The sequence below is a fragment of the Canis lupus genome, chromosome 25 (genome assembly GCF_048164855.1).
Source record: "Canis lupus baileyi chromosome 25, mCanLup2.hap1, whole genome shotgun sequence".
NCBI classification, from domain to species: domain Eukaryota; kingdom Metazoa; phylum Chordata; class Mammalia; order Carnivora; family Canidae; genus Canis; species Canis lupus.
The window spans coordinates 3,728,955-3,752,908 of record NC_132862.1 but is presented as its reverse complement, the minus strand read 5'-3'; the positions used below and the strand labels follow the sequence as shown (position 1 = coordinate 3,752,908).

At 41.5% G+C, this 23,954-nt stretch overlaps 2 protein-coding genes and 1 long non-coding RNA gene across 14 annotated transcripts in view; 1 reads left to right on the top strand and 2 right to left on the bottom strand.

The window, feature by feature from the left end:
- Positions 1–4,981, bottom strand: part of CSRNP2 (cysteine and serine rich nuclear protein 2) — a 16,545-nt gene extending 11,564 nt beyond the window's left edge. Inside the window, exon 1 of one of the 2 annotated variants that reach the window (XM_072797883.1) lies at positions 4,838–4,981. The gene's annotated coding sequence lies outside the window, so the exon portion shown is untranslated. Of the gene's footprint in view, positions 1–4,296; positions 4,590–4,837 lie in introns of those variants that run through there. The other variant, XM_072797881.1, reaches the window with a different exon arrangement.
- Positions 4,683–23,954, top strand: LOC140617086 (uncharacterized). 4 transcript variants are annotated; one of them, XR_012017334.1, is made up of 6 exons: positions 4,683–5,077; positions 6,213–6,293; positions 12,138–12,418; positions 15,722–15,873; positions 20,645–20,697; positions 20,805–23,954. It is a non-coding gene; the product is annotated as an uncharacterized lncRNA (long non-coding RNA). The 4 variants fall into 4 exon arrangements; XR_012017335.1 differs by having other exon boundaries at positions 4,683–5,145; XR_012017333.1 differs by lacking the exon at positions 6,213–6,293 and having other exon boundaries at positions 15,632–15,873.
- Positions 11,570–23,954, bottom strand: part of TFCP2 (transcription factor CP2) — a 60,766-nt gene continuing 48,381 nt past the window's right edge. For 3 of the 8 annotated variants that reach the window (XM_072797890.1, XM_072797884.1, XM_072797891.1), the window contains 10 exons: positions 22,581–22,733; positions 21,448–21,558; positions 21,007–21,095; positions 19,133–19,199; positions 18,647–18,740; positions 17,642–17,732; positions 15,732–15,856; positions 15,167–15,309; positions 13,501–13,552; positions 11,570–13,075 (listed from right to left, as the gene is read on the bottom strand). In XM_072797890.1, coding sequence (XP_072653991.1) covers positions 13,038–13,075; positions 13,501–13,552; positions 15,167–15,309; positions 15,732–15,856; positions 17,642–17,732; positions 18,647–18,740; positions 19,133–19,199; positions 21,007–21,095; positions 21,448–21,558; positions 22,581–22,733 — 963 coding nt within the window. In that variant the 3' untranslated portion in view covers positions 11,570–13,037. The remainder of the gene's footprint in view (positions 13,076–13,500; positions 13,553–15,166; positions 15,310–15,731; positions 15,857–17,641; positions 17,733–18,646; positions 18,741–19,132; positions 19,200–21,006; positions 21,096–21,447; positions 21,559–22,580; positions 22,734–23,954) is intronic. The other 5 variants (XM_072797887.1, XM_072797886.1, XM_072797885.1 and 2 more) reach the window with 5 other exon arrangements.

Genomic DNA, 23,954 nt, shown 5'->3' with positions numbered 1-23,954 from the left:
TGAAGGGTGAGAGCAAACATAGTGCACACAGGGGTCCCCACACCTCCTTATGGAACCCTGTGTTTCCAGAGTATCTTGGGGGCAAGTGATTCTTGGAATGCACTTTGGGAATCAATACGCTCTAGGCCCTAAGTTTCAGAGTATATCAGAAGCCAGGGAGACACTTTACCCAGATCTTCACAAGGGTGAAGTTTCTCACCAGGCAACCAGAAAGGCCAAATTTGATTCTAAAGAATGGACTGAAGATTAGAATCTGCACTGCCTTCAGAGCCCAGAATCTTTTCCAATCTCATTCAGCTCCATAAAATAGGGCTCAGCTGGTCTATCATCATCCCCTGTGCCAGGACAACTTAGCTTTACAATCTTAGCCCTCTGTAAAGAACCCGGCAAGGGGAAATCAAATAGCAAAAGAAGGGACAATTGACTATGGTTACGTCAATATGGCAGGCAGCGTTTGCAACATGTCACACACACAGAGTCTGGGATAGTCCATTTCCCAGGTACACATCTTTCTCCTTCTCCATCTTTGGACTTAAGTTCCTAAGAATATGAATATGCTGGACAGAAATGCTGTTAGAGCCGGAGCCACATGTGATGATACGAAGCCTCCCTGCTTTGCCTCAGTAACGCCAGAAATCTCCCCAGACTATGATCTCACTAGTTGCTAATTATGCAGCAGGAATAACAACACTGCCCAGAAAGACAGGGCTGCATTACTGCGGAGCAGCTACCCAGAATATACTGTGGTGTCAAGAGATGCCTGCTACAGAGCTGTTTTTCTGGACCGTGTCTCTCAGAAGCAATTTGCCTGCTCTTGGATCAGCTCTACATAGTCAACCAGACCTAATAAGTACTTTAGCGAAGATATTTCCTGATCTATCTGTCTAGATCTCATCAAAATTCTGCATTTGAGTCACAAGATATACCTAAGAAACCTCAGCCATCACAGGTCTCAGACAAGCACGTTCCTGAAATAAATTTGGCCAGGGAGGGGGGAAAAGAAAATCAAGTACTTGTTAAGAATTGTAATGAAATTTAAAAACAAATCTAAGGTGTCAATTCTGTTCTTCAGGTTACTGATCTTACCATTAGAGGTCACATTCCTAGGATATATTAAGAATGCAGAGAGCCAGGGACCTTTTAATGGGTTAAGATTTGAGCTGGGTTTAAAGATACCTATTAACTAACAAATTTTGCATTCCATCCTATGGGGGTGGGGGTGGGGGTGGAGGTAATCTTTACAATGGAGAACTTATGTGAGTGGGATAAAAAAAATAAAAGAGAATAATGTTGACCACTGAATTGGATTTTTCCTCCCCACTTAAAAGGTTTATCAACCACATGAAAACTCAGACTGAGCTGAAAAATCTGCTTTCTCGGAAAGGGCTTAAGTCCAGCTTCAGCTTTAACTGAGATCTCTAGTGTTACTACTGGGAAAGTGGCTTCTTCCTCAGTCTGGAAGCATGCAGGGTGTTATGACTGGAAGCAAATGTGCAGTCCTGTTCTTTCCTCCAATGTCCCTTTGCTTCTAGTAGGGTGGCTTCCCTCTAAGTATTTCTCTGTAAGCCCTGCATGAGGCTGGGTTTGGTCCAAAACCATCTTTATTATTAAAATTCTCACTGTCTTAACCCAGTTGCCCTCAGGGGTATCACTTCCTCTGGTGCCGCAAGGATTGCTGGCTGCTTGTTCCATTCTCCTTTGCCCTTTTTTCTATGTCTTCCCCACTTCCACTTCTGGAATAGTGGCTTCTGGGCAATGATAAGAGGTAGGTAAGAAAGAGGAAGAAGAAAAAAAGAGAGAGAGAGAAAGAAAGAAAAGATGTGAAACCTAGGAGAAAGATATTTTCCTTAAAATGCCGGAGAATAATCTGAACCCATGGCTACATATGTAAATGATGTGCGTACTGACTTCGCTCTCCTCACCCTGGCCAGGATCCATCTGATTCGCTTCCTGACATGCACCCCATTATATATAATCCATCAATGCTGTCCTGACCACAGTATAAGTTTCAATTTCAACCCAGCCTTCCTTGTCCAACTCTGGTGTGAACCTGACTCGTCAGGAAGAGATGCTCATTGGGCACCAAAAACAAACCTCCCATCCACTTCCACAGTGGCCTGAAGAGACCTTTCTTTGCAACCGAAACAACTAGAATAGGTCCCACAATTTCCAGCTCATCCAATCAACCTCTTTTCTAACTGATTAGAAATCAGTCATTCCCACCTCTCTCAACCATTCACTGGTAGAGGATCAATGCCTGTGTTCAAGAGAAACAGTTGTGAGTTATACTCCGAGCCCTTAAACCCATATAGAAATCATGAAGGTGAGACTGGAAATGCAGGTCCTAAGTGACAGTTAACTGCCAAAATGACCAACTCAAACAACAAATGCTTTTGGAGAAAAGAATGCGAGCCCCTATAAAAGCTTTTTAATGCCAGTTAAATGAAAGGGCGGCTGACACTTTCTGGCTCCCTGCCTTATGGCCTTTTCTCAACTGTTTCTAGCTGAATATTTCCCAAAGGTATAAGAAATACAGCATATCTACGGTAAACAGGAGATACGTGGCTAGCACCAAATAAAGATCTATAGCATATGTGCACTTTAGTACTGGATCTAAGCCTTTTCAGGCCTGTAGGATTCCTTTAACAATCTGTCCAAAAAACAACAACAACCAAAACCCCCCTGGCTTTTGTGAGGCTACCAAAAGAGGGATCACCCAGAAAAATTTCTGTGGATTCAAAATATATTTCCAAAGTTTAGTAACGAAGGCCTCTCTCTTAAAGGAGTATAAAATACTAATTAAGACAACGTATATCTCACAGGAGAAAGCCTCTCCAGGCCACTGGAATCCAACCTTCTTGGAAAGGTCAAGGGACCAAAATCTCTGGTAAGATTGTCAGGGTTATCTTCGGTAGCTGGGTTAGAGGAAGGAAGGCTTGTTACTAAGTGTTAGGATAAACCTGAGTAAGATGACCTGACCTGTTTCTCCTTTTACAAGATATTGCAGTTGATTCTCATATACCATGAATTTCATGGATCCTTGTGTCCTTGGGATTACCAGGATCATGAACTCATAAAGTGCTTGAGTGTAAACATACTGTTTAGGTATTTTAAGGAAGCCCCCCCTTCCAACCCTCACTGGGTTTTTTTTTGTTGTTGTTGTTTGTTTGTTTGTTTGTTTGACCCATTCACTGACACAAGGTTAAAACTTGGCTTTCCACATCTAAACTACCATGGTATGGAGGACACAAGCTCTTGGTGGGAGACCAGGAACATGATGCTGCAGGAACCATTAATTCTCAAGGATATCCAGTCACTTCTAACTCTGGCGCACACCAACCTCCTCCTGGCTTTGGAGATTAGCAAGATGTGAAGTCGGTCAAGAAAATGAAAATATGAACCAACTATGGGTTTACCTGAAACTGAAAACGGCAGGACAAGAGGACACACTGTGTCTCTCGGGGATAACTCCTAAACATTTCGCACTGGAGGGCGGTCTGTGTGTGTCACACTGCCGCTCTAACCCCTTTAAAAGGATAAATCAAGACCATGGCACTCAAAGGGATGGATGGCAGTCAGCTGCGTGTTTGGGCCTGTGAAAAATGATCGAGCTGGGAGCCAGGGCAAGGGATGCTTTCGTCCCCCCCGCACCCCCCCACCCTACACACACACACACACAACGCCAGAAAAAAAAAAAAAAGAAAAAGAAAAAATGGGAGAGACATCAGGAACCTGAGCCGAAAGGGCAGGTCAAGGCATCGGTTCCCTTTAATGGGCACCCCTGCTGAGCCCTTGGGCTCCCGGCCCATTTCTCCGATGCCCGCTAACCTTCCCGCTCATTCCCGGCGTCTGCGGCCCCTGCCCAGCCTTCCCCATCCCTTCCTGCCTGCTACTCACAAATTCCCCACCACTCCTCCCACATTTTCCCCTACTCGCCCTCCCCTTCCTTCACTTCCCTCCATCCTGCATCACCTCCACTCCGCTGCGCGCTCAACCCTCATCCGCAACCCCGCCGGCTCCCGAGCCGCCCCCGGGTCGTGCCCCGAGCTGCCCCCGCAGCCGGGGCCCGCGTCCTCCGCGCCCCGGGCTCCCACGCCTCTCCCGACTGCTTCCTTCCCCGCGGCGACCCGGCTCCCCGCCCCCCGACCGCTCCCGAGCGAGCCTCCCCCGTTTCTGACCCCTCCATCCGCGCGGCTCTGGGGGGGCGGGGGGAACCTCTCCTCCACAGCCGCCCGCGGGCCGATCCCGAGAAAGGACGAGGCGGCACCCTCCGCCCCGCACCCCCAGGCCCATTACCGGCCCCGCCGCGGCTGCCTCCTCCCGTGATGGTCTCTGCCGCCCCCGCGGCCGCCGCCGCCGCCGCCCCAGCCCGGGTGGGAAGCAGAGAGGACAGAGCGAGTCCCGGGCCCGCGGCGACGGTCGGGGAGTTCCCAGGGCGGCAGGGCTGGGAGGGAGGGCGGGTGGGCAGGTCGGCCGGCAGGCGGCGGAGGGCGGGCGGCTCCAGCGACTCGGGCGCCCCCGGTAGCAGACGCCCAGAACCGCCCCGGCTCCGGCTAACAATAGGCTCCGGCCGCAGCGCTCCGGCTCTTATAGGCGCCGGCACGTCCTGCCCGAGCCCCGGGGCAGGCTGGGAAATGGAGTCTGCGTGCCAGCCCCCCCGCCCCCCCGCCCCCGCGGCATGCCGGGAGTTGGAGGCGACCACCGGCGCGGAGCCCGAGAGCCGCCGCCTGCGGACGCGCTTCGGGGGCGAGGTCCTCGCTGCGCTGGAAGCTGGGAAAGCGAGTTTGGCGCCGCTGCAGCCCTTCGGGCAGGAAGGGGGACAGCCCGGGCCACAGACCTGCGGTGACTGAACGAGGCTGCCCCCGACGCTCCCCGTTCCTCTCGTCAGGAGCGCACTCCCGTGCGTAAAGGCCGTAACCGCCTCAGGCTCGCCCCTGGGAGCTGAGGCGGCCGCCGGGGAACGGCGGCGGGCAGGGCGCGCGCCTCGCCGCAGCGCGTGTGGACCGGCGGATGGCTTCCTGTCAAAACCGATCTTCCGTGGTGTCCGAGCCTCACAACTTTGCGACTCATTTTTGAGGTGTGGAAAACGGCGTCTGATGCGGAGGCCGGGAGTTCTGCGTCGTTTGCCAAGGACCCCCAGCCCAGGTCTCCTCTGACGTGGAAGGCCCCGCACTGTGGGAGGTGCCCCTCCCTCCCCTCCCCCACCACGGCTCCGTGCTTCCCTCTACTTTGCCCCTCCTGGACGAGCTTTTACTCCTTTATTCACGAGAGACACACGCACGGAGAGAGGGAGCGGCAGGCTCCACGCAGGGAGCCCGACGCGGGACTCGACCCCGGGTCTCCAGGGTCACGCCCCGGGCCCAGGGCGGCGCCACACCGCTGAGCCACCCGGGGAGCCCACTAGCCTCCCTGCAGTTCCTTCAGGGATGGTGCTCTCCCCCCAGGGCCTTTTGCCTACCACACTGTCCCTAGCAGGCCATAGAACACACTCCTTCACTTAATTAGTTGCTGAAATGTCCCCATATCAGATTTTCCTTTAACCATTTTTCTGAAATGGCGCTAACATCTCTTCTTAGCATTTACCACTTGATGTATATTTTTTCAGTCTTCTCACAATTGACTAAATTCCAGGAGTCCTAGGAATTGCTTTGTTTATTGTATGGTGAGCAGCACCCCGTACAAAGCCTGGTATTTGACATTTAGGAACTCACTAGATGTTTACTGGGTATTTATTGGTTGGTTGGCAGGACTTAAACTCACGTTAGGATGGTTCCATAGCCTAGTGCACTTTTCACTGCAACCAAGAACTATGGAGCCAGATCTGCTGGCTATCCAAAGCATCTCTCAGCGCTATTTTATTTTATTTTTAAGTTATTCATGAGAGACACACAGAGAGAGGCAGAGACACAGGCAGAGAGAGAAGCAAGCTCCATACAAGGAGCCTGATGCGGGACTCCATGCTGGGACATCCGGGATCACGCCTAGGCGGAAGGCAGATGCTCAACCGCTGAGCCACCCAGGCGTCCCATCTCTCAATTTTAATACTAAGAACTGGCTTGGGACAAAATGCCCCAAATCGCAGTCCTCCCGCCTCGGTGACATGAGAGGCTCCATGAGGCCAGGAAACAATAGTGCAAGATGAAAAGCAGATCACAAAAAAACAGGCCTTAGCTTACCACGCACTGATCATCTCCCTATCTGCTGAGATTTAGGTATAACACGTGTTCTGGAGCCAGACTGCCTGAATACAAACCCACTCCTCCTCCATCAGTAGTAGTATGACCCTTGGCAAGGTATGTAACTTCCCTGTAACTTAGCTTCCTCATCTGCAAAATGAGGAAGACAGTATGTAGCTCAAAGGGGTTCGCAAAGTTTACTTAATATGGTATAAAATGTTCACAATATAGTCAGTGCTATGTAAATTTTCATGATTGTCTTTCCCGGACACACAGATCATAACAGCTCCAGGCTACTCTGTAGAATCAGTGAGCGGAGTTATCAAATACTAGCCAAAAGGCCACACTGGATAGGTTAAAAAAGCATCTCATATGCCCACACATTCACAGTTTGAGTCATGGAAATTCATCAGGGTACCATTAGCCTCAACGCCCATGATTTGTAGGTTAATGACACCAGGATAGCCAAACCAAAGTTAGTGCATCACTTGAAAACACAGCAGAATCCAATTTGGCAGTAAGCTCTACATCAGTCAGCAGCTCACCTGGACCTGTAACATCACAACTACAGATCATAGAGCCAGCCACTTGTTCACCATATTTCATGGTCTTGGTAGAATCACTAGACGAGTTACTACAATGGTGCCTCTGCCTCCTGCCTTAGCAGGGCCTATAGAGGCCAAGTGACCAGAAGCTCAAATGCAGAATAGAAACTACAAAACCAAAGTGAAAAGAAATGCTAATAGCGTTTGATCTGCCCAATACTAAATGTTACTGCTGTGTTCCAAATCACCTGCAACGTACGTATGAACCAGCTCAGAATGCACAAATCACGAACGGGTGGTTTGTTTTTGGGACAAAAATGTCAAAGCAGAACAGGAAGAGATATAGAACCAAGATCATCAGCCACAGATGAAAACCAAAGGTCAGATTTCATGTCCTGGGCAGTGTTTACAAATCTGTCTTGTAGTTATGTCTCTACACATAGAGATGATTTTGTAATCAGTAGTATTCTAAGTATATTGAGCAATTGGATTAAGGGTACTAAATACAAAATAAAACTGTTTTATGCTCAATATTCTTTTAAATCTCCCAAACAATCCTAAGTTATGCTCAATATTCTTTTAAATCTCCCAAACAATCCTAAGTATTATCTCCTTTTTAAGATGAGAAAGTTGAGGTTTAGGAGAATATTTTGTTCAAGGTCACATCCAGGAAGAGCGAGATCTGAGATTTGAACAGAGGTTTATCTGACACCAAAGTATATATTGTATCAACTATTCTTTACCACCAAAACAAGAATACACTCCCTGGAGGGGAGGGCAGGGAGTTGGAAATTAATAGGTCAGAGGATACTATGTGTAAGCTGCTGCTGCTCCTGCTTTTTTTTTTTTTTTTTTTTTTAAGATTTTATCTATTTATTCATGAAAGAGACACACAGAGAGAGGCAGAGACACAGGCAGAGGGAGAAGCAGGCTCTATGCAGGGATCCTGGGACCGGGATCATGCCCTGAGCCGAAGGCAGACACTCAACTGTTGAGCCACCCAGGCGTCCCCTGTGTGTAAACTTCTTAGAGAAAAATAGTTAACCTGTAGATTTAGCCCTGAGGTTGACGTTACCTTACTAATTTATATTTAACAATAATCCAGATCTAGAGAGGCAGGCACCTTCCGTGACTAGTTGCACAACAACAAAAAGATCAGTGTCAGGACTTAAAAGTGCCACAGCAATTTAAAAGCACAAACAACAAAGAAGCTGCATGCTTCAGGAAGATTTCAAAAAGGACACACACAAATTGATTAATATAGGTGCAGAACACACGCTCTACTTAAAAAAGCAAAATAACAGGTTTAAGGAGGTAGAGTGCAGGGGGTGAGTTTAGTGAGGGCAAGCTTGATAAGCCTAAAAGAAGTGGATGAAAATTTGAAGTTATAAAGATATGTAGGGAAAGATAAATTTAAAAAATCAGACATTAGGGGACCCCTGGGTGGCTCAGCAGTTTGGCGCCTGCCTTTGGTCCAGGGCGCGATCCTGGAGTCCTGGAATCCAGTCCCGCATCGGGCTCCCAGCATGGAGCCTGCTTCTCCCTCTGCCTGTGTATCTGCCTGTGTGTGTGTGTCTATCATGAATAAATAAACAAATCTTTAAAAAAAAAAAATGCTTTTCTTAAAAAAAATCAGTTCAGAGAGAAAACAGGAATCTGAAGTAATTAAAATGAGGAATGTTTACCTCATCTTAATACAAATATATGAAAACACAGACTCCATGAGAAATACTGGTTAGTACTCATGCCCCCAAAGAGCCCATACAGTACAAAATAGTATAATAATATAAATACAATAGTGTTTTTTAAATAGCAAGTTTCCTTATAATTTATATTAATGCAACTGAAAATTTTAATTCATAGAGACCTTTTAAATCTCTGAATTAGAGAATGCAAATGCTAGACTTAGGTACAATTTGTTGGCTAGGCCTGTGTTCTAAGGAACAACACAGAGGAGATGTAGAAGTGAAAAGGAGAGATGAAAAAGGAAGAAGTGGAAAGAGATGGATGTTTAAGGTCAAAGGTAACATACAAGGTCATTAAATGAAGCAAGAAGGAGAAATAAAATATTCACAATACAGAAAAATAAAAAACAGATGCTGATGTCACATAGGGCATCTTCTTTCCAGTTCATTCCATTTTGTAGTGGTAGAAAATTCTTCCTCATTTACACCTTAGAACTTGTATAATGAAACAAAAATTTAATCGCAAAACTAAAAATAAATGTTCTAGCTTTAGGGAAAGCCTTAGCCTAAAACTGAGAACATAGATCATTTCCAGGAGAAGCAGAATGGTGCAGGATACTCTGTATGAAATGGTACATAAATGATGCAGCTAGGTGGGGCGTTGGTAGCATTCCTGTTGAGATGGGAGTTCTTGTAACGGGCCAGTAGAGGCCACAAACAGATCAAATTCCTATAGAGGAGCCATCCATAGCCAAAGAAGCAGAAGGACAATTCAGTAAAATGATAAAACAGCCCAACTTCAGCTCTCTGAGGAAGCTATCTGGAATTGTTAGGTATTGGCTGGAGAAAAAACTACAGTGAAGAGGGATTAAGTTCAGTCTTGACCTCAAATATTTGCACCCCAAATTTGTGTTACTTTCAAAACCAAAAGCTGAACCTTCACTCAGTCCTTCGCAGTAGTTTACAAGACAGCCCAAATCTCTGCAGCACCCCTGTACAAGACTTGCTGAGAATACTCCTCCATTAGGCATAAATTAGAAAGGACTAGTTCCATTTTACCAAGCCTTCTTCACCCACCAAGCTTCCCAATGCTCCTTCAACCCAGTGGTGAAATCACACTCTACCCTTCACAGCACACCTAGTGCCTGACTGTGTCTGACGTCCAGAAATCAAGAGTATCTGCCCCTTCGTGGGGACCTCACTGTCTCAGGTCTCTCAGGCTCTGGTTGTCTTGTATTTGTTGTACTGTACTCTTTCAGGCACTATGACCATTTCCATTTCCCCTCCCTTTAAGTAGCTTCCTAAATAAATCATTTATGGGGTAAACATTCTGACTAGGCCATAGTATTGGACAACCTTATTATTTAACAGCCATATTTATGTAACGACTAGTACCTAATCCTTAGAGTCCTGCAATGACCTACCCTCTCTTTTATTTCCCAATAACTCCCTTTTAACTATCAAGTCTTTATACAGCTGATTCTTCTAGATACAATCCATCCCTTCCAGGGAACAGTACATACAATACTAAGTCAAATAGGAGCCTACTGCACTTCTCAGGAGGGCCTAAATCCTAACCGTTCTCCTTCTCAAATACCCTCATTCTAATAAAACCATTAAACCATCTGCACAGTTTAAATATCAACTGTCACATTGTTAAAAAGATAAAATCCAGTAAATTTTACTTCCAGGAATATATCTTAGAGGTACATGCAAAAAACTTATGAAGATGCATGTTCAAATGCACTTAACCTAAACATCCATAGGGAATGGCCATCTTTAAAAAAGAATGATGTATACTATGAATTCTAATAATAGATGTTCAAGATATGTTAAATACAAAAAGCAAATTGCAGACCGTTAGTGTAACATGAGCCCATCTGAATAATTGGGGGGGGGGGGCAGGGAGGGAGGGGAATGGGAGGTACTTTTAGCCATGGTTATCTATCTATCTATCTATCTATCTATCTATCTATCTATCTATCTATCTATCTATCTATCTATCATCTATCTATCTATCATCTATTTAAAAGATTTTATCTACTTATTCATGAGAGACATAGAGAGAGAGAGGCAGAGACACAGGCAGAGGGAGAAGCAGGCTCCATGCAGGGAGCCTGACGTGGGACTCAATCCTGGGACTCCAGGATCACATCCTGGGCTGAAGGCAGGCGCCAAAACTGCTGAGCCACTCAGGCGTCCCATGACTATCTCTTTAGAGTGGGACTAGGAGGTAAGTAAAAGGTAACCCTTCTTTATTGTTTGAACTTATCACTTTGTGTATTATTTTCATAATAAAAAAGCTAGTTTAAAATTTTCATTTAATTGAAAGGATCAGTAATAATAGTAAATAGATGTGACTCTTAAAAGCAAGTTGAATAGCAACATTCTATCAATATACCAACTCTTACTAATTGTATAGCATTGGCACTATACTTTTTGGAGCTAAGGAAAGCCTAAGCAATTTTCTGGTTAATTTAGGGATCTGTGATTGCAAACATGTATAAATTCATTTCTTATTTTTTAAAGGATTTATTTATTTATTTGAGAGAGAAAGCGTGCACAAGGTGGGAGAGGGACAGAAGGAGAGAGAGACTCTCAAGCAAACTCCCTGCTGAGCACGGAGAGAGAGCATGATCTGAACCGAAATCAAGAGTTGGACACCCAGCTGACTGGGCCACCCAGGCACCCCAAAAAAATTCACTTCTAAAATAAATTTGAGATTACTCTGAAAAAACTCTAATCCTAAGTAAATTAGTAACTGTAATTCATGGTAAATATATTAAAAAGAATTCTGTATATCATTTGCAGTAACGAAGAGTCACAGATTCTGAAGGGACCTTAAAAGTCATCTAGCCCAACCCTCCTAACCTAAAATTTAGATAGAATAATAAAAAAAACAAAAAACACCAAAATCAAAAAAATAATAGCAGCTTGCTGAGGAAAAAACTGACTTCTCTGAAACTGAGAACAGTCCAAGGGATATAATACAACCAGAAATATCCCCCTTTTCAAACAGGGACATCTGGTAATCAGTACTTTCATTAAAAAAGTATTTTGGCCTAATATGTCAAGTTGCCCAGGGCAGTTTTTAAAAGTCACTTGACTTCATTTTCCAGTTTCAAAGTTTTCAATTTCTTTCAAACCAAAAGAAATCAGACCATACTGTGAGTTGATTTTAATGAACAAAATTATCTGTATAAAAACATTTAAACTTTATCAAATGCTTTAAAAACACACACGCACAGATCCAAATCCATTACATAATCTTTGAACATTATCTCTTTTCACCTCAACATGAGTGAAGGGACTTCTGGATAAAATTCTACATGTGAAAAAAAGACAACCCATAGTCTCACACATGTATGCACGCGCGCACACACACACACACACACACACACTCACACTCTTTAAGAACTAAAATACTTGGGAAAAGTGTGACTGGGATGGGAATGAATTTCTCAGAAAGCTTCTATAAAAGAACACTACACAGGTAAAAGAAGTTCCTATGCCAAGGGAAGATGCAGAGAGGGGAAAGAGAAAGCAGGGCTTAGCCAAACTCATTAATAAATAGTTTGAGAAGCTCATTCAAGAACAGTGAATTGGGGGAGTTACAGAGGACCCCTCATTTTCACCACCTCAGAGTCTGTGAATCTGATAACCGATGATGCTTCAAAAGTACGTTACGTTCTCGGTTTTTTACAAGTCTTGATCTATTCATCATTATTTAGGTGTGGTTTGTCCCTGTCAGCGGTGGATTCCTCAGTTGTCATGCAGTGCTCTGCTCTCCTATCCACCAGAAGAGCCATGGTCAGAGACCGCAGTAAGCGTGACATCGCAGCCGGTGGTTAAAGAGCCAAGATTGCCCGGGTTTGGATTTCAGCGACACTATGTGCTAGCTGCCTGTCACTCGGCAAGCTCCTCAGCCACTTTAGGTCTCCGTTTCCTCACCTTCAATTAGGGATCATTATTGCCTACTTCATAGAGGATTGTTAAAGAAGAGCTCAACAAGGTAATCCACTTAAAGGTTGTGTCACACTACGAGGCACAAGCAAATGCTCAGTAAATGTCAGCTAAAATTACTATTAGTCTTGGTATTACAGGGCAACCAAAAGAAAAATTCTATTCTATTTCTGTATTTCTCCTCTTTGGTGAGGTTTTCAGGGGCCAACTGTGGCAAAAGCCAGTACATATGATGCAAAAGAAGATTGAGGATCTAGTCTTAGGAATATAGATGTTCACTTTTATATTAGAAAAAAATTACATGGCTCCATATCACAAAATTTAACATCTTTCCATTAAACATCACACAATTCTCATCATCATTATGCCCTACAAACACCCTAAATGGTGTGGAGTTTCTAATGATATTCAACAACAACAGAGTCCATAAATTTTAACTAAGAAACGGCTTCGGAAATGCACATTGGGCAATAATCTGTGTGTGCCACAAGAGCACAGCCCACAGATGGCTGGGGTTCTGCTTCTTTGGCCAGGGCTCCCCCATACACAGTCAGGTGGGTCAGGTTCCTGCAGACCTTCAAATCTCCAGGGGCGAGCGACTCCCCTCAGGAGGGAAGCTTCCAAGAGGTGAAGGAAGCAGCAACCACTGAGGATGGAATGCCCGGCACCTACTTCAGTATGATATGATAGCTATCATTGGTTTCTGCTGTAAAAAAAAAAAAAAAAAAAAAAAAAAAGAATAATCTTTAGTCACTTCTAAAACACAGCAGGAGGAAAAAAATATGGTAAGGATCTTTTGAGAAGGGAGGAAAGGAAAAAACAGCAGGACAAAGGGCAACATACTTAATTAGCATAAAATGCTTACAGTAAATACGCATTATAAAAACAATGTGCTTTAGTTCCTCATTTGTCCACAGAAAATGGGAGGGAATGGGAGAATCATCAGTTACACTTTGTCTACCCTGATAATGGCAAGAAGCCAATTCATACAAAGGAATAATCTCCAAAGCTGTCACTTTCCCCACTTCAAGTATGGTGTTAATACTTTCCTTTTCTCCTCAAAGAAGTAAAACCATGAAAAAAAAATCTCAAATTCCATAGAGAGAGGCATCTGTCTTACTATTTTATTACCTTTCATTGTGTCCAGAATAAAACAGGCTTCTTCCTGAAAGTTCTGTATCATCTGAGAAAAGCAAGAAAAGTTGCTAATTATTAAAAACTTGGGTTTGCTGCATTTATTCAGACTATATGGCTTTTCATTATATTGGATTTAAGGGAAAAATAATCCTTTGTTTTGTGTTCTCCCATTCAGCTTTTAAGTTTTAAAAGCTTAACAGTCTAGGGGTGCCTGGCTGGCTCAGTTGGTAAAGCACACAACTCTTACTCTCAGGGTTATGAGTTCAAGTCCTAAGTTGGGCATTGGAGCCTACTTGAAAAAACATTTTAAAATAAAAAAATAAAAATAAAAGCTAAGCAATCTAAAACAACTGATCTTAAAATAATAGTATGCATTTTCCTGGGTTAACCTCAAGTTCCAAGGGTACTTGGACACTGATGGGCTCATTCAGGAAAATCCAGGTATGTATCTTCCATATATACTCTTACCCCAAACCATGCGAGCGCCTCTTTGATTTCCCCTACCCACTTTGCCTTCTAAACTCCCTTCTCTCATTTTATAAAATAAAGGCATAAGTTTCACCCTCCTGGAATCCTACCAAGCTGCCCTGCCCCAGGGTATAAAAGTCCCCAGGATGCCAAAGTGTGACTGTTAATGTGAACTTTAATGACTGGGTAACAAAGTCTTATGTGAGTCACATGGTTTCTAATTCTTTCCTTACACCAGAACCGAAGACTGACCTAATCACTGTCAAATGATAGGTGAATCAAAATAATTCTTTGTAACATCACTATATAATTTCTGGCACCTAACGCCAAAAAAAAAAACAAAACAAAAAACAAAAAACAAATCCAGTGATGCTGTTATAAAAAACTCCATCAATTCCTCTCTGTCAGTTTGTGGGAATCAGATTCCATAGCACTTATATCTAGGAGGATAAAACAGAAGGAAGTGGTGCTGAACTCTTTCATTCTAGAAATCAGTAGAGAGTATTCATCTATACATGAATTAATGTGGGCAGTCCCATCCATCTCATTAATAGATACACTTCTAATACATTTTTCTTAATGTTTAATAATTTATCAAAACATGTAATACATTTATGTTTATTGATTATATAATTATGGTGATCATTCTATTCAGAAGAAATAATTTTTAAATTTTAGTGAAATTCTTTTGTTGAAGCAAATCTGTTTCAAAGAAATATGATATAATTAATAAAAGATGTTTGAGCATAAAAATAGGTTTTGGAAAGATAAAATTCTATGGGAGAAGTGAATTGAAATAGGAGCTCAAGGAAACAAAAAACTTAAAAATTATATCCATGTATTTCTTTAAGACAGTGATGGTGGTATATTAAATCACTCTTCTATTTAGGTTACATGGAATATAGTTAGAATAGTGATGTAACCATTTCATTTTTAAAGGTTATATAATATGCCCAGAAATGACATATTTTGCAACTATTTAAATTTAAAACAAAAAAAATTTTAAGTCAACCTAAAAATGTACAAGAGGATACGTGGTTTTTAAAAATTATTTTAGAAAGTTAGTAAGCAAAAACATTGCAAAAGCCCTGGTCTAATCAACAGAGCTCTGTGCCCCTGTAGGACTGCTCTTGCTCCTGTCACATGCCCTGACGAATTGTCATGTGGTGGTTCAGCTGCACCGAAAGTCTACCTCGTCACTAATGAGCACATGGATTCCAGTTGGCCCCTGCTTGTAGATCTGGCTGATTTGGCGAGGGGAAATGCTGAAAAGCTGAGCAATTTTTTCTGTCAGTTCAACAGCAGTCAGTTCTTCTAGATAGATGGCGTGGTACACTGCAAAAGGGACAGAGCAATGGCAGTCAGTACAAGTTTCTCTGCTCTTAAAAAGGTAATCTGATTACTAGGAACGCCCACTTTTCTAAAGGACTCAGAGTCAGACTGCCTGAGTTCAAATCCTGGCTTAGCCACTTGCTAGCTGTGTGACTGCAGTGAGTTACCATCCCTAAGCCTCCTTTTCCTCATCTAAGTGTTAGTGATAACAATAAGCCTACTGTAAAGTAGAGATGCCGGTTGTAAAAATTAAAGCATGTAAATGTGCTGAGAATAGAATATATATGAGGAACTCAATAAATGTTAGCAATTACCATTATTCTAGGAAATGCTGAAACTGCTGTTGGAGGAATTCCCATGGCACAGGCCCATAAGTCATCTCCTCCCCTTTCTTAACATGTCCTGGCCTGTCCAGAACGACCTACCGAAGAAAGTACCATTTGAGTCTCCATCCTCATGCTTCTGCTGCTGCTGCTGCTGTTGTTGCTGCTGCTCTCTCAACTGCAAGGATTCCTGACAAACATAAATGGTTAGCCTTGGGCGCACCATCCTGAGGAGGAAAACAAGGTTGTTAGTCTTACGGTTTTCGTGGGAAGCACGTTTTAAGGGAGAGCTTATGTGTCTACATTAACACTATGGAGTTGTGGAGTTGAAAACTAGCAGCCTGTGGACTAAGGAAGCTCATTTGCTGTTTGATTAGCTCTCCATTGGGGTGCATGTGAGCATGTGGGTGTGCGCCCACGTGTGCGTGTGTGCATTTTAACTGAATTTGTTCCAACATCATATAAACCTCTGAAATTCTGGCTTTTCTTGAAAAATTAGATCTGGCAATCTGAGACCCTCATTCTTACAAGAAAACAATCAGCTGTTCTCCTTGCATGATGCATGCATTCTTTAGTATACCCCAGATTTGACTGTTGCTCATTATTAACATGTAGCCTCTGTAGTCATTTGAGCTTATGATCTTTGATGTAAACATCAGAAATACTCAAAACGTGTGAGCCACTGTTGCATGGGTCCAGTTCAACATATATCTTTTCTCCTTAGAAGTGCCACTATAAAACAGGGAATATTATTTCCCTCAATTACCTTCTCCTAAGTAGTCTAATAAGCCTCCTGTCCATTCTTACTTCTTAGACAACGGTATTCAATTATCTCTTAATATGATCATCTCATTCCTATTTTTAACTGTTGTTTTATTTTTGAAGAGAGCGTGGATGTGTGCACCCATGAGTGGGGGTGGGGTGGGGTGGTCAGGAGGTGGGAAGGTGGCTGGAGGAGGAGCAGAGGTGGGGAGAGAATCTTAGGCAGGATCCACACCCAGCATGGAGCCCAAGGAGGGACTCCATCTCATGACCCTGAGATCATGACTTGACCTAAAATCAAGACTTGGACTTAACCGACTGCACCACCTAGGAGCCCCTTAAATGCTCTTCAAATAATAGGTTTTAAAAAAATGAAAATCCATTCTTTTTTTCTCCAAATCATGAACTTCTGAATTTTTCCTTTCTTTAAAATTTTCCGAGATCAGAGCCAACCTGATTCAACATTTCTTGTGATGTATCCAAACAAAATACTTCACAATCTGTTTCATTAGTTAGTCACTGATTTGGTTCTGTGGCATTAACCTGTATGTTTTTTCCATTAATATTGCCGCCTATTTCAAAGTGTAAATCCCAAATAAGGACTACAAATTGCTCTGTATTATAGTTTGTAAGTAAACACTTAAGTAGTTCCTCTCCAATTCAAGAATGACCTCAAGTTAAGTTGGACTTGGGGCCTTTGCACCTGTTGTTACCTCCTGCCCAGAGTGTTCTTCCATCATATGACCCCACAGCTTCCGTCCTTCTCATGTGTAACCACCCCCACCTCAAAGGTCTTTCCTGACCATATTCTGGGTACTCTATAGGTTATAACCTTGTTTTTGTTTATTTCTTTGGTTTTCCTTCAAAGCACTTTTTACTATTGAAAATACTATTCATATTTTTATCTCATTCCACATTAGAAAGTAAACTCATAATAATGAGTCCCTTGTCTGTTTTGCTCACCAATGTATCCCAAGAGCCTACAATAGAACCTAGCTCACAATAGGGGTAGAGTATTTATCAAATGCAAAAACTACCTAGAACTGAAAAATGGGATATCATGGGGAATTCCTTGGATCAGCTATAGAAAAGGGTATTTTTCATATTCGTTGATTTGGTACACAGCTGGCATTCAAAAAGAATGTTTTGACAAAATGTAGTTAGCTGTGCAGAGAGTACTATGGAGAGTCCTGAATCCAAACCCATTTGAAATCCAACCTCACTGATATTTTTATACACTAATTACATACCGGCCTTTTAATGCATTAAAAAGTCTGATTCCATCTGCAGGGCCACAGATTTGGATCACATCATCTCTAGTTAGTTTCAATAAATCTGCCCCTAGAATAAATATAAGAAAACGGGTCATAAAGGCAAAGACTGTCTTTGTAATGACCATTGAAATGGTTATGTTATGTTACAGTCCATAATCTTTTGCATAATACATAAGCCTCTCCATGACCTGCCCCTGATTCCTCTCCCACCTCAACTGCCACCCAATTACCTTACCCACTTAACCATATGCTTTCATCACACTAATGATATCTAATGAGCAAGCTGTTCGTCCAACCTAAAATATCCTTCCACTGTCTTACCAACAGACTCTTCCTTATCCTCCAAGAGTTACCTTAGGCATTATACATGTTCCCTAACCCCAGACACTCCCCCAATACCCTGCTTTGTACCACTTATCTACTGCATCACAACTATTTTTTTTCAGGGCTTTATTTTGATTTGATTGGGGTTTTTGATTTGTTTTGGGGTTTTTCTGATACTAGATGATGAATGATCAGAAAGTATGCCTTACCCTTTTGTGTATTCCTACCATACCTGGTACCCAGAAGGTGCTAAATAAAAGTGGAATATACAAATAAAATACAACACAGTGGTATCAAGGGGGAAATTTCAAACTACCTACAAATGCCCTTGATAAAATACTGTAAGGAATATACATTTTAAAAAGTATTGTGTAGAATAAATATTTTTAAATTAAAGTAAGTTTAAACTAAGAAGGCTTTCCTTTTAAATATTCACAGCACAGATGCAGCTGGTGAGAAAGTCTGAAGGGTTCTATGAAATTCACTTAATTCTAAAAATGCACAAAGATCTCTTCCTCTCTCTCTCTCTCTCTCTCTCTCTCTCTCTCTCACACACACACACACACACACACACACACACCCTCACATGTATACTAGAAGGCCGTAGAATGTAAAGGAATATCCTGTGCTGAGAAAAATAGGACAAATAAATTTAACCTGAGAAGTTTGTAAAAAGCCTTGTGAACGTAGAAAAACGATTTCGATGCAACCACTGCTGAGCTTCCTGAGGTGTGGTTGTTGGCAAGAGGTTCTGAAAGAGAAAGCAAGCATTTCCCCCCCCTTTTTTTTTTGGTAACTAAAGAGATTTATCTCTTACATCATTAGGTAACACAAAGCCAAACACACCCACACTCAAGCCTAGTTTGCTTGGAAGTTGTTTATACCTCATTGATCTTCTTTCCCTGACCACGTAAGAAGCCTATGGAATTCCATTCTTATCTTCCTTACTAGACTGTAAGCTCTTTAAATGCAGGGGTCCTACATTAACTTGTTTCACATCTCTCGTCCCTAACATAGTGTCTAATTCATAGTCAAAATTCAATAAATCTCTGTTCAATGAATAAATATTACTCCTTAAAAGTTGGGCATTTCTACTGAACTGCAGAGTCATCAAAGTATTAGTAGACATTGCAAATAACTTACATTTAATTTTAGACTTACATCTGTGACTGGAGGGGGTGGCTCTGGCTGGTGGTTTGGTGAACCATTTCTAAAGAAACATTGAAAATGAAAAGGATGAGTCCATGACACAAACTAGAGTTCATCATCTGATTCTTCACACTAATAGTCTAAGCTAGAGATATTTTTTCTTTAAAAAATTTTTAAGGGCAGCCAGGGGTGCTCAGTGGTTTAGCACTGCCTTCGGCCCAGGGTGTAATCCTGGAGACCCAGGATCGAGTCCCATGTCAGGCTCCCTGCATGCAGTCTGCTTCTCCCTCTGCCTGTGTCTCTGCCTCCCTCTCCCTCCCTCTCTCTCATGAATAAATAAATAAAATATTTTAATTAAAAAAAAAAAGATTTTATTTTTAAGTAATCTCTATACCCAACGTGAGGCCTGAACCTATAACCCTGAGTTCAAGAGTTGAGTGCTCCACTGACTGAGCCATCTAGGCACCCTCAAGCTGGAGATCTAAAAGAATCTGTGCTGTTGCATAAAGCACTCTTAGTGTTATAGTCAATACTTCTCTTACCTAAAACATGACTCTTAAATCCTATATAATTGCCTAGGAGTGCATGTCTGACTCAGTCAGAAGAGCACGTGACTCTTGACCTTGGGGTTGTGAGTTCAAACCCCAAACTGGATGTAGAGATTAATAAAAAAAATAAACTTTAAAAAACATTACAAAAAAATTGCCTATAAGTAGACCGCATAATCCATATGTATGGTAAGAGATTTTTCTTTCAAAACATATTTTCTTCTTTTTCTTTTTTTGCCTTAGCTGCAAAATTCAAACTCAGTATTCAAATTTAGTAATTAACTTATCACCAGGCCCAATTATCTATTCCCTCTATAACTCCTACCTATTTTTATTCTTAATTGTTATATTTTGAATATTGAAGCTACCTTAATTACTTTTAGAAGCAGACTGAACATAGAACCTACATTGAAAAACAAACATTACAACCAAAAAAAAAATCACACATTTAGTAGCCTATTTCAAATTTCAATATGACTTACGTAAAATATGTGTTAAATGCTAAGACTAAAGATAACTTATTTTAACTGGCATAGGCAACTGTACAAACTTTCAATTATCTCTGATGATAAAAGACAATAGAGCAAGATTAAATATATCCTATAGATAATTATAAAATTTCATTTTGGCTATCATCTTAAACCTTCTTCCCAAATTATCAAAGATCTATAATTATTAGGTATTAGGATTATCTTAAAAAGTAATAAAACAGGAGTGCCTGGGTCGCTCTGTTAGTGAAGCATCTGCCTTTGGCTTGGGTCATGGTCTGGGGGTCCTGGGATTGAACCCAGCATCAGGCTCCCACTCAGCAGGGAGTCTGCTTTTCCCTCTCCCTCTGCCCTTCTTCCTCCCTGCTTATGCTCTCTCTCTCTCTCAAATAAATAAATAAAATCTTTTTTTATATCTTAAAAAAAAAAGTAACAAAATAGATTTTCATGTTTGTACAACTATATTTCAGTTCCTTAGGACCACACTAGTGAAAGTATGCACAGGAAGTGAAATGACCACAAGGTAAGCAGTGACAGAAGTGAAAAGCCCAGAAAATCAGTCTCTGAAGTCACTACAAATGGGCCATAAATGTTGTTTTCTTTTTTTTTTTTAATGGTGTTTTCCAATAGGAAGAAAAAAGAGGAGAAAGGACTGCATAAAACTCTTTTCAATCACTTTTGAAGATAATCCAAACCTCAGCTAATCCATGGATCCATCAAAGAGTGACTGAATAGAAGGACTTACTGATTTAGAAAGAGCTTCTATATGAGAAGATAATGAGAGAAGACATATTTAGGACAAACACAACCAAATTTCATTTCCCACACTTACCCTTCCCCAAGAGAAAAACTGCTGTGGGAACTGTTGAAGCCAGGTGATGGGGAATTATTGACATATGTGATCTCGGGCCACGGAGAACACTAAAAACAAAGAACAACTTAAATACTGAAAAAGTACAGGTGACCCTAGTGTCCACCGAAACATTGTTACTCGAATAGCACATCTTCATCAGCAAATCTTAACTGCACTAGTAAATCTTGACCAGGCTAGAAGTTGTGGGTTTTGTTTTGTTGTTGTTGTTGTTGTTGTTTTCCAATTGAGATATAATGGACATACAACACTGCATTAGTTTCAGGTGTACAACAATGATTTGATATACATATATAGTGCAAAATGATGGGATTTTCTTTTGAAAATAAATTCGGAATAAATTGAATTTTGAGAATAAATTGAGAATAAATTTGAAACCATCACCAAAAAAAATCCTTTTACCTCTGTAAGTATAGTTGTCTCATAGGAAGGCTGATATTTCTCCTTTTCATGAGGTGTTCGTTTCTCCATTTTCTCCCGATCTGTTTTTTGCTTCCTGTCTGCACCTTTGGGCTAAAAAGAGAAATGTTTTGTTTTGACTCATCAACTGACATTTGACCCAACAATATTATTTCTAAAGCTTAAACAGTCACATGTGAAACAAGGATGTATGTATAATGATGTAAAGACAAGATGGATCCTTGCATCTAAGTCTGAAAATAGGAAATTTAACTGTGTGATGGAATTGAAAAAGAATAAGAGACCTAGGGACACCTGGGTGGTTCAGTCAGTTGAGTGTCCGCCTTTGGCTCAGGTCAGGATCCCAGAGTCCTGGGATCGACCCCCGTGTCAGACTCCCTGCCCAGTGGGGAGTCTGCTTCTCCCTCTCTCTCCCCAGCTCGGGCTCTCTCTCACAGTCTCTCTGTTAAATAATAAGAGATCTATAGCTATGGACATGGATCTCTAAAGCACACAGCAAACTGAAAAAAAGCAAGCCTCATAACAATTCATACAGTACAGTCCTATTTATGTTTTAAAGACAAGAAAACATGTGTATACTTAGGTACACGTATATATAAAAGCACAGAAGGGGACTAGAAGGATACATGCGAAAATATGACCATGGTGACCTCTGGGAAAGGTTGGGAAGTAAGGGTAAAAGTGGTAAAGGGGGACTTCAGTCTGAATACTTCTGTATTAATTAATCCTTTGCAATGAGACTACATTTATCTGTGTGATAAAAATGAAGACCAAAATAACAAAAGAAAGTCAAATATCAATGTAATCAAAGCTATCAACATTTCATAATTTTGTGAGCTTTTACAAGAGCTTGTAATTTCAACAGACTTTAAGAGCTTTCAGTGAAAATCCGTGTTTTAGCCTCTACTTCCCTGTCCAAGTTCCCCTTCTCCCATGCCTATCCCATATAAATTCATTACCAGGCATCTCAGGAATTATTATCTCAAGAACTCTGGCCTAGACTAGTTTTCACAGTTGTTGAAAAAGGAAAAGTTAACTTTCTGACTTTGTAATTAATGTTAAAATTGAAAAATGAGGAAAATGGATACAAGGGACAGCATGACGCCCAGGAATACCTTGAAGACTTTGATCTGACAGCTGGCTGAGTGTAAGTGCTCAGTATACTCCCCATTTTCATTTTCCTTGAAGGTATCAATTTGTACTCGGAACGGCACTCCCTTTTCTCCTCCATGCTTCCTCATAGTGAACTCTGTGCTAATGCAGTGTACCTACAAAGAATACAACATCCAGGTTTCAGTACTGCTAGCTAGCCACATCAGTCAACAATATTTTTTGAGCAACTACTAACAGCAAAACCTTTAAAAACACTATGAACACCTATAAAAAAAAAAACCTTTCATGCTAGGGGCACCTGGTCAGGTCAATGGTAGAGTATATGACTCGTGATCTCCGGGTTATAAGTTCAAGCCCCACATTGGGTGTAGAGCTTACTTAAAAACATCTCTGTAAATAAAATCTTAAAAAAAAAACCTTTTAGGGATGCCTCACTTAAGCGTCTGACTTTTGATTTCGGCTCAGGTCATTGTCTCAGGATAGGGAGATTGGGTGCTATGCTCATAAGGAGTCTGCTTGAGATTCTCTCCCTCTGCTCCTCCCCCTGCTTGCCTGCACATCCTCTATCATTCTCTCTTTCTAAATACATAAATAAGTAACATCTTAATAAATAACCTTAATTCTCTTATTGATCTTAAAGAATGTATATTCTAAAGGAGGAAATAAGGAAAATTAATTAGTTACAAATGAAACAAAGTAAATATACAGATCCAATGCTAACAAAAGCTACTAGGAGGAACTACGTTCATACTGCTTCAGAGAATACAGAGTTAATATAAAAGAGAAATGATTTATGTTAGTAAAAGTTTCCTGCACTTTAAGGTAGAGTTTAAAAAGCAGAGGCACCATTCATGCTGGGAAAATAGCAAATGAAAGGTCACTGGCAATAGTGGAAAAAAAGGTTTGCAAAGGTTTGCTTGCTACTGCATAAAGTGAAGACTTTGGTGAATCTTAACAGTGAAACCTTGACTGATCAAATATTAGCTTAGGTAAGTTAATTGTTTAAACTCTCAATTTTTAACTTAAAAGTTGTTAATTTCTCTAAGCCTCCAACACTATTTCTACCCTACAGGATTATTGCTGAAAATTTTAAATAAAATAATGTATACAAACTGTTTACTTAACACAGTGACTATCTAATGGGACATAATAAACCACAGCTTTCTTTATTACAAATAATTTTAAAGGAGGGACGCCTGGATGGATCAGTGATTGAGTGTCTGCCTTTGGCGCAGGTCGGGATCCCAGAGTCCTGAAATAGAGTCCTGCATCGGGTTCCCTGTGAGGAGCCTACTTCTCCCTGTGCCTATATCTCTGCCTCTCTCTCTCTGTGTCTCTCATGAATACATAAATAAAATCTTAAAAAAAAAAAAAAA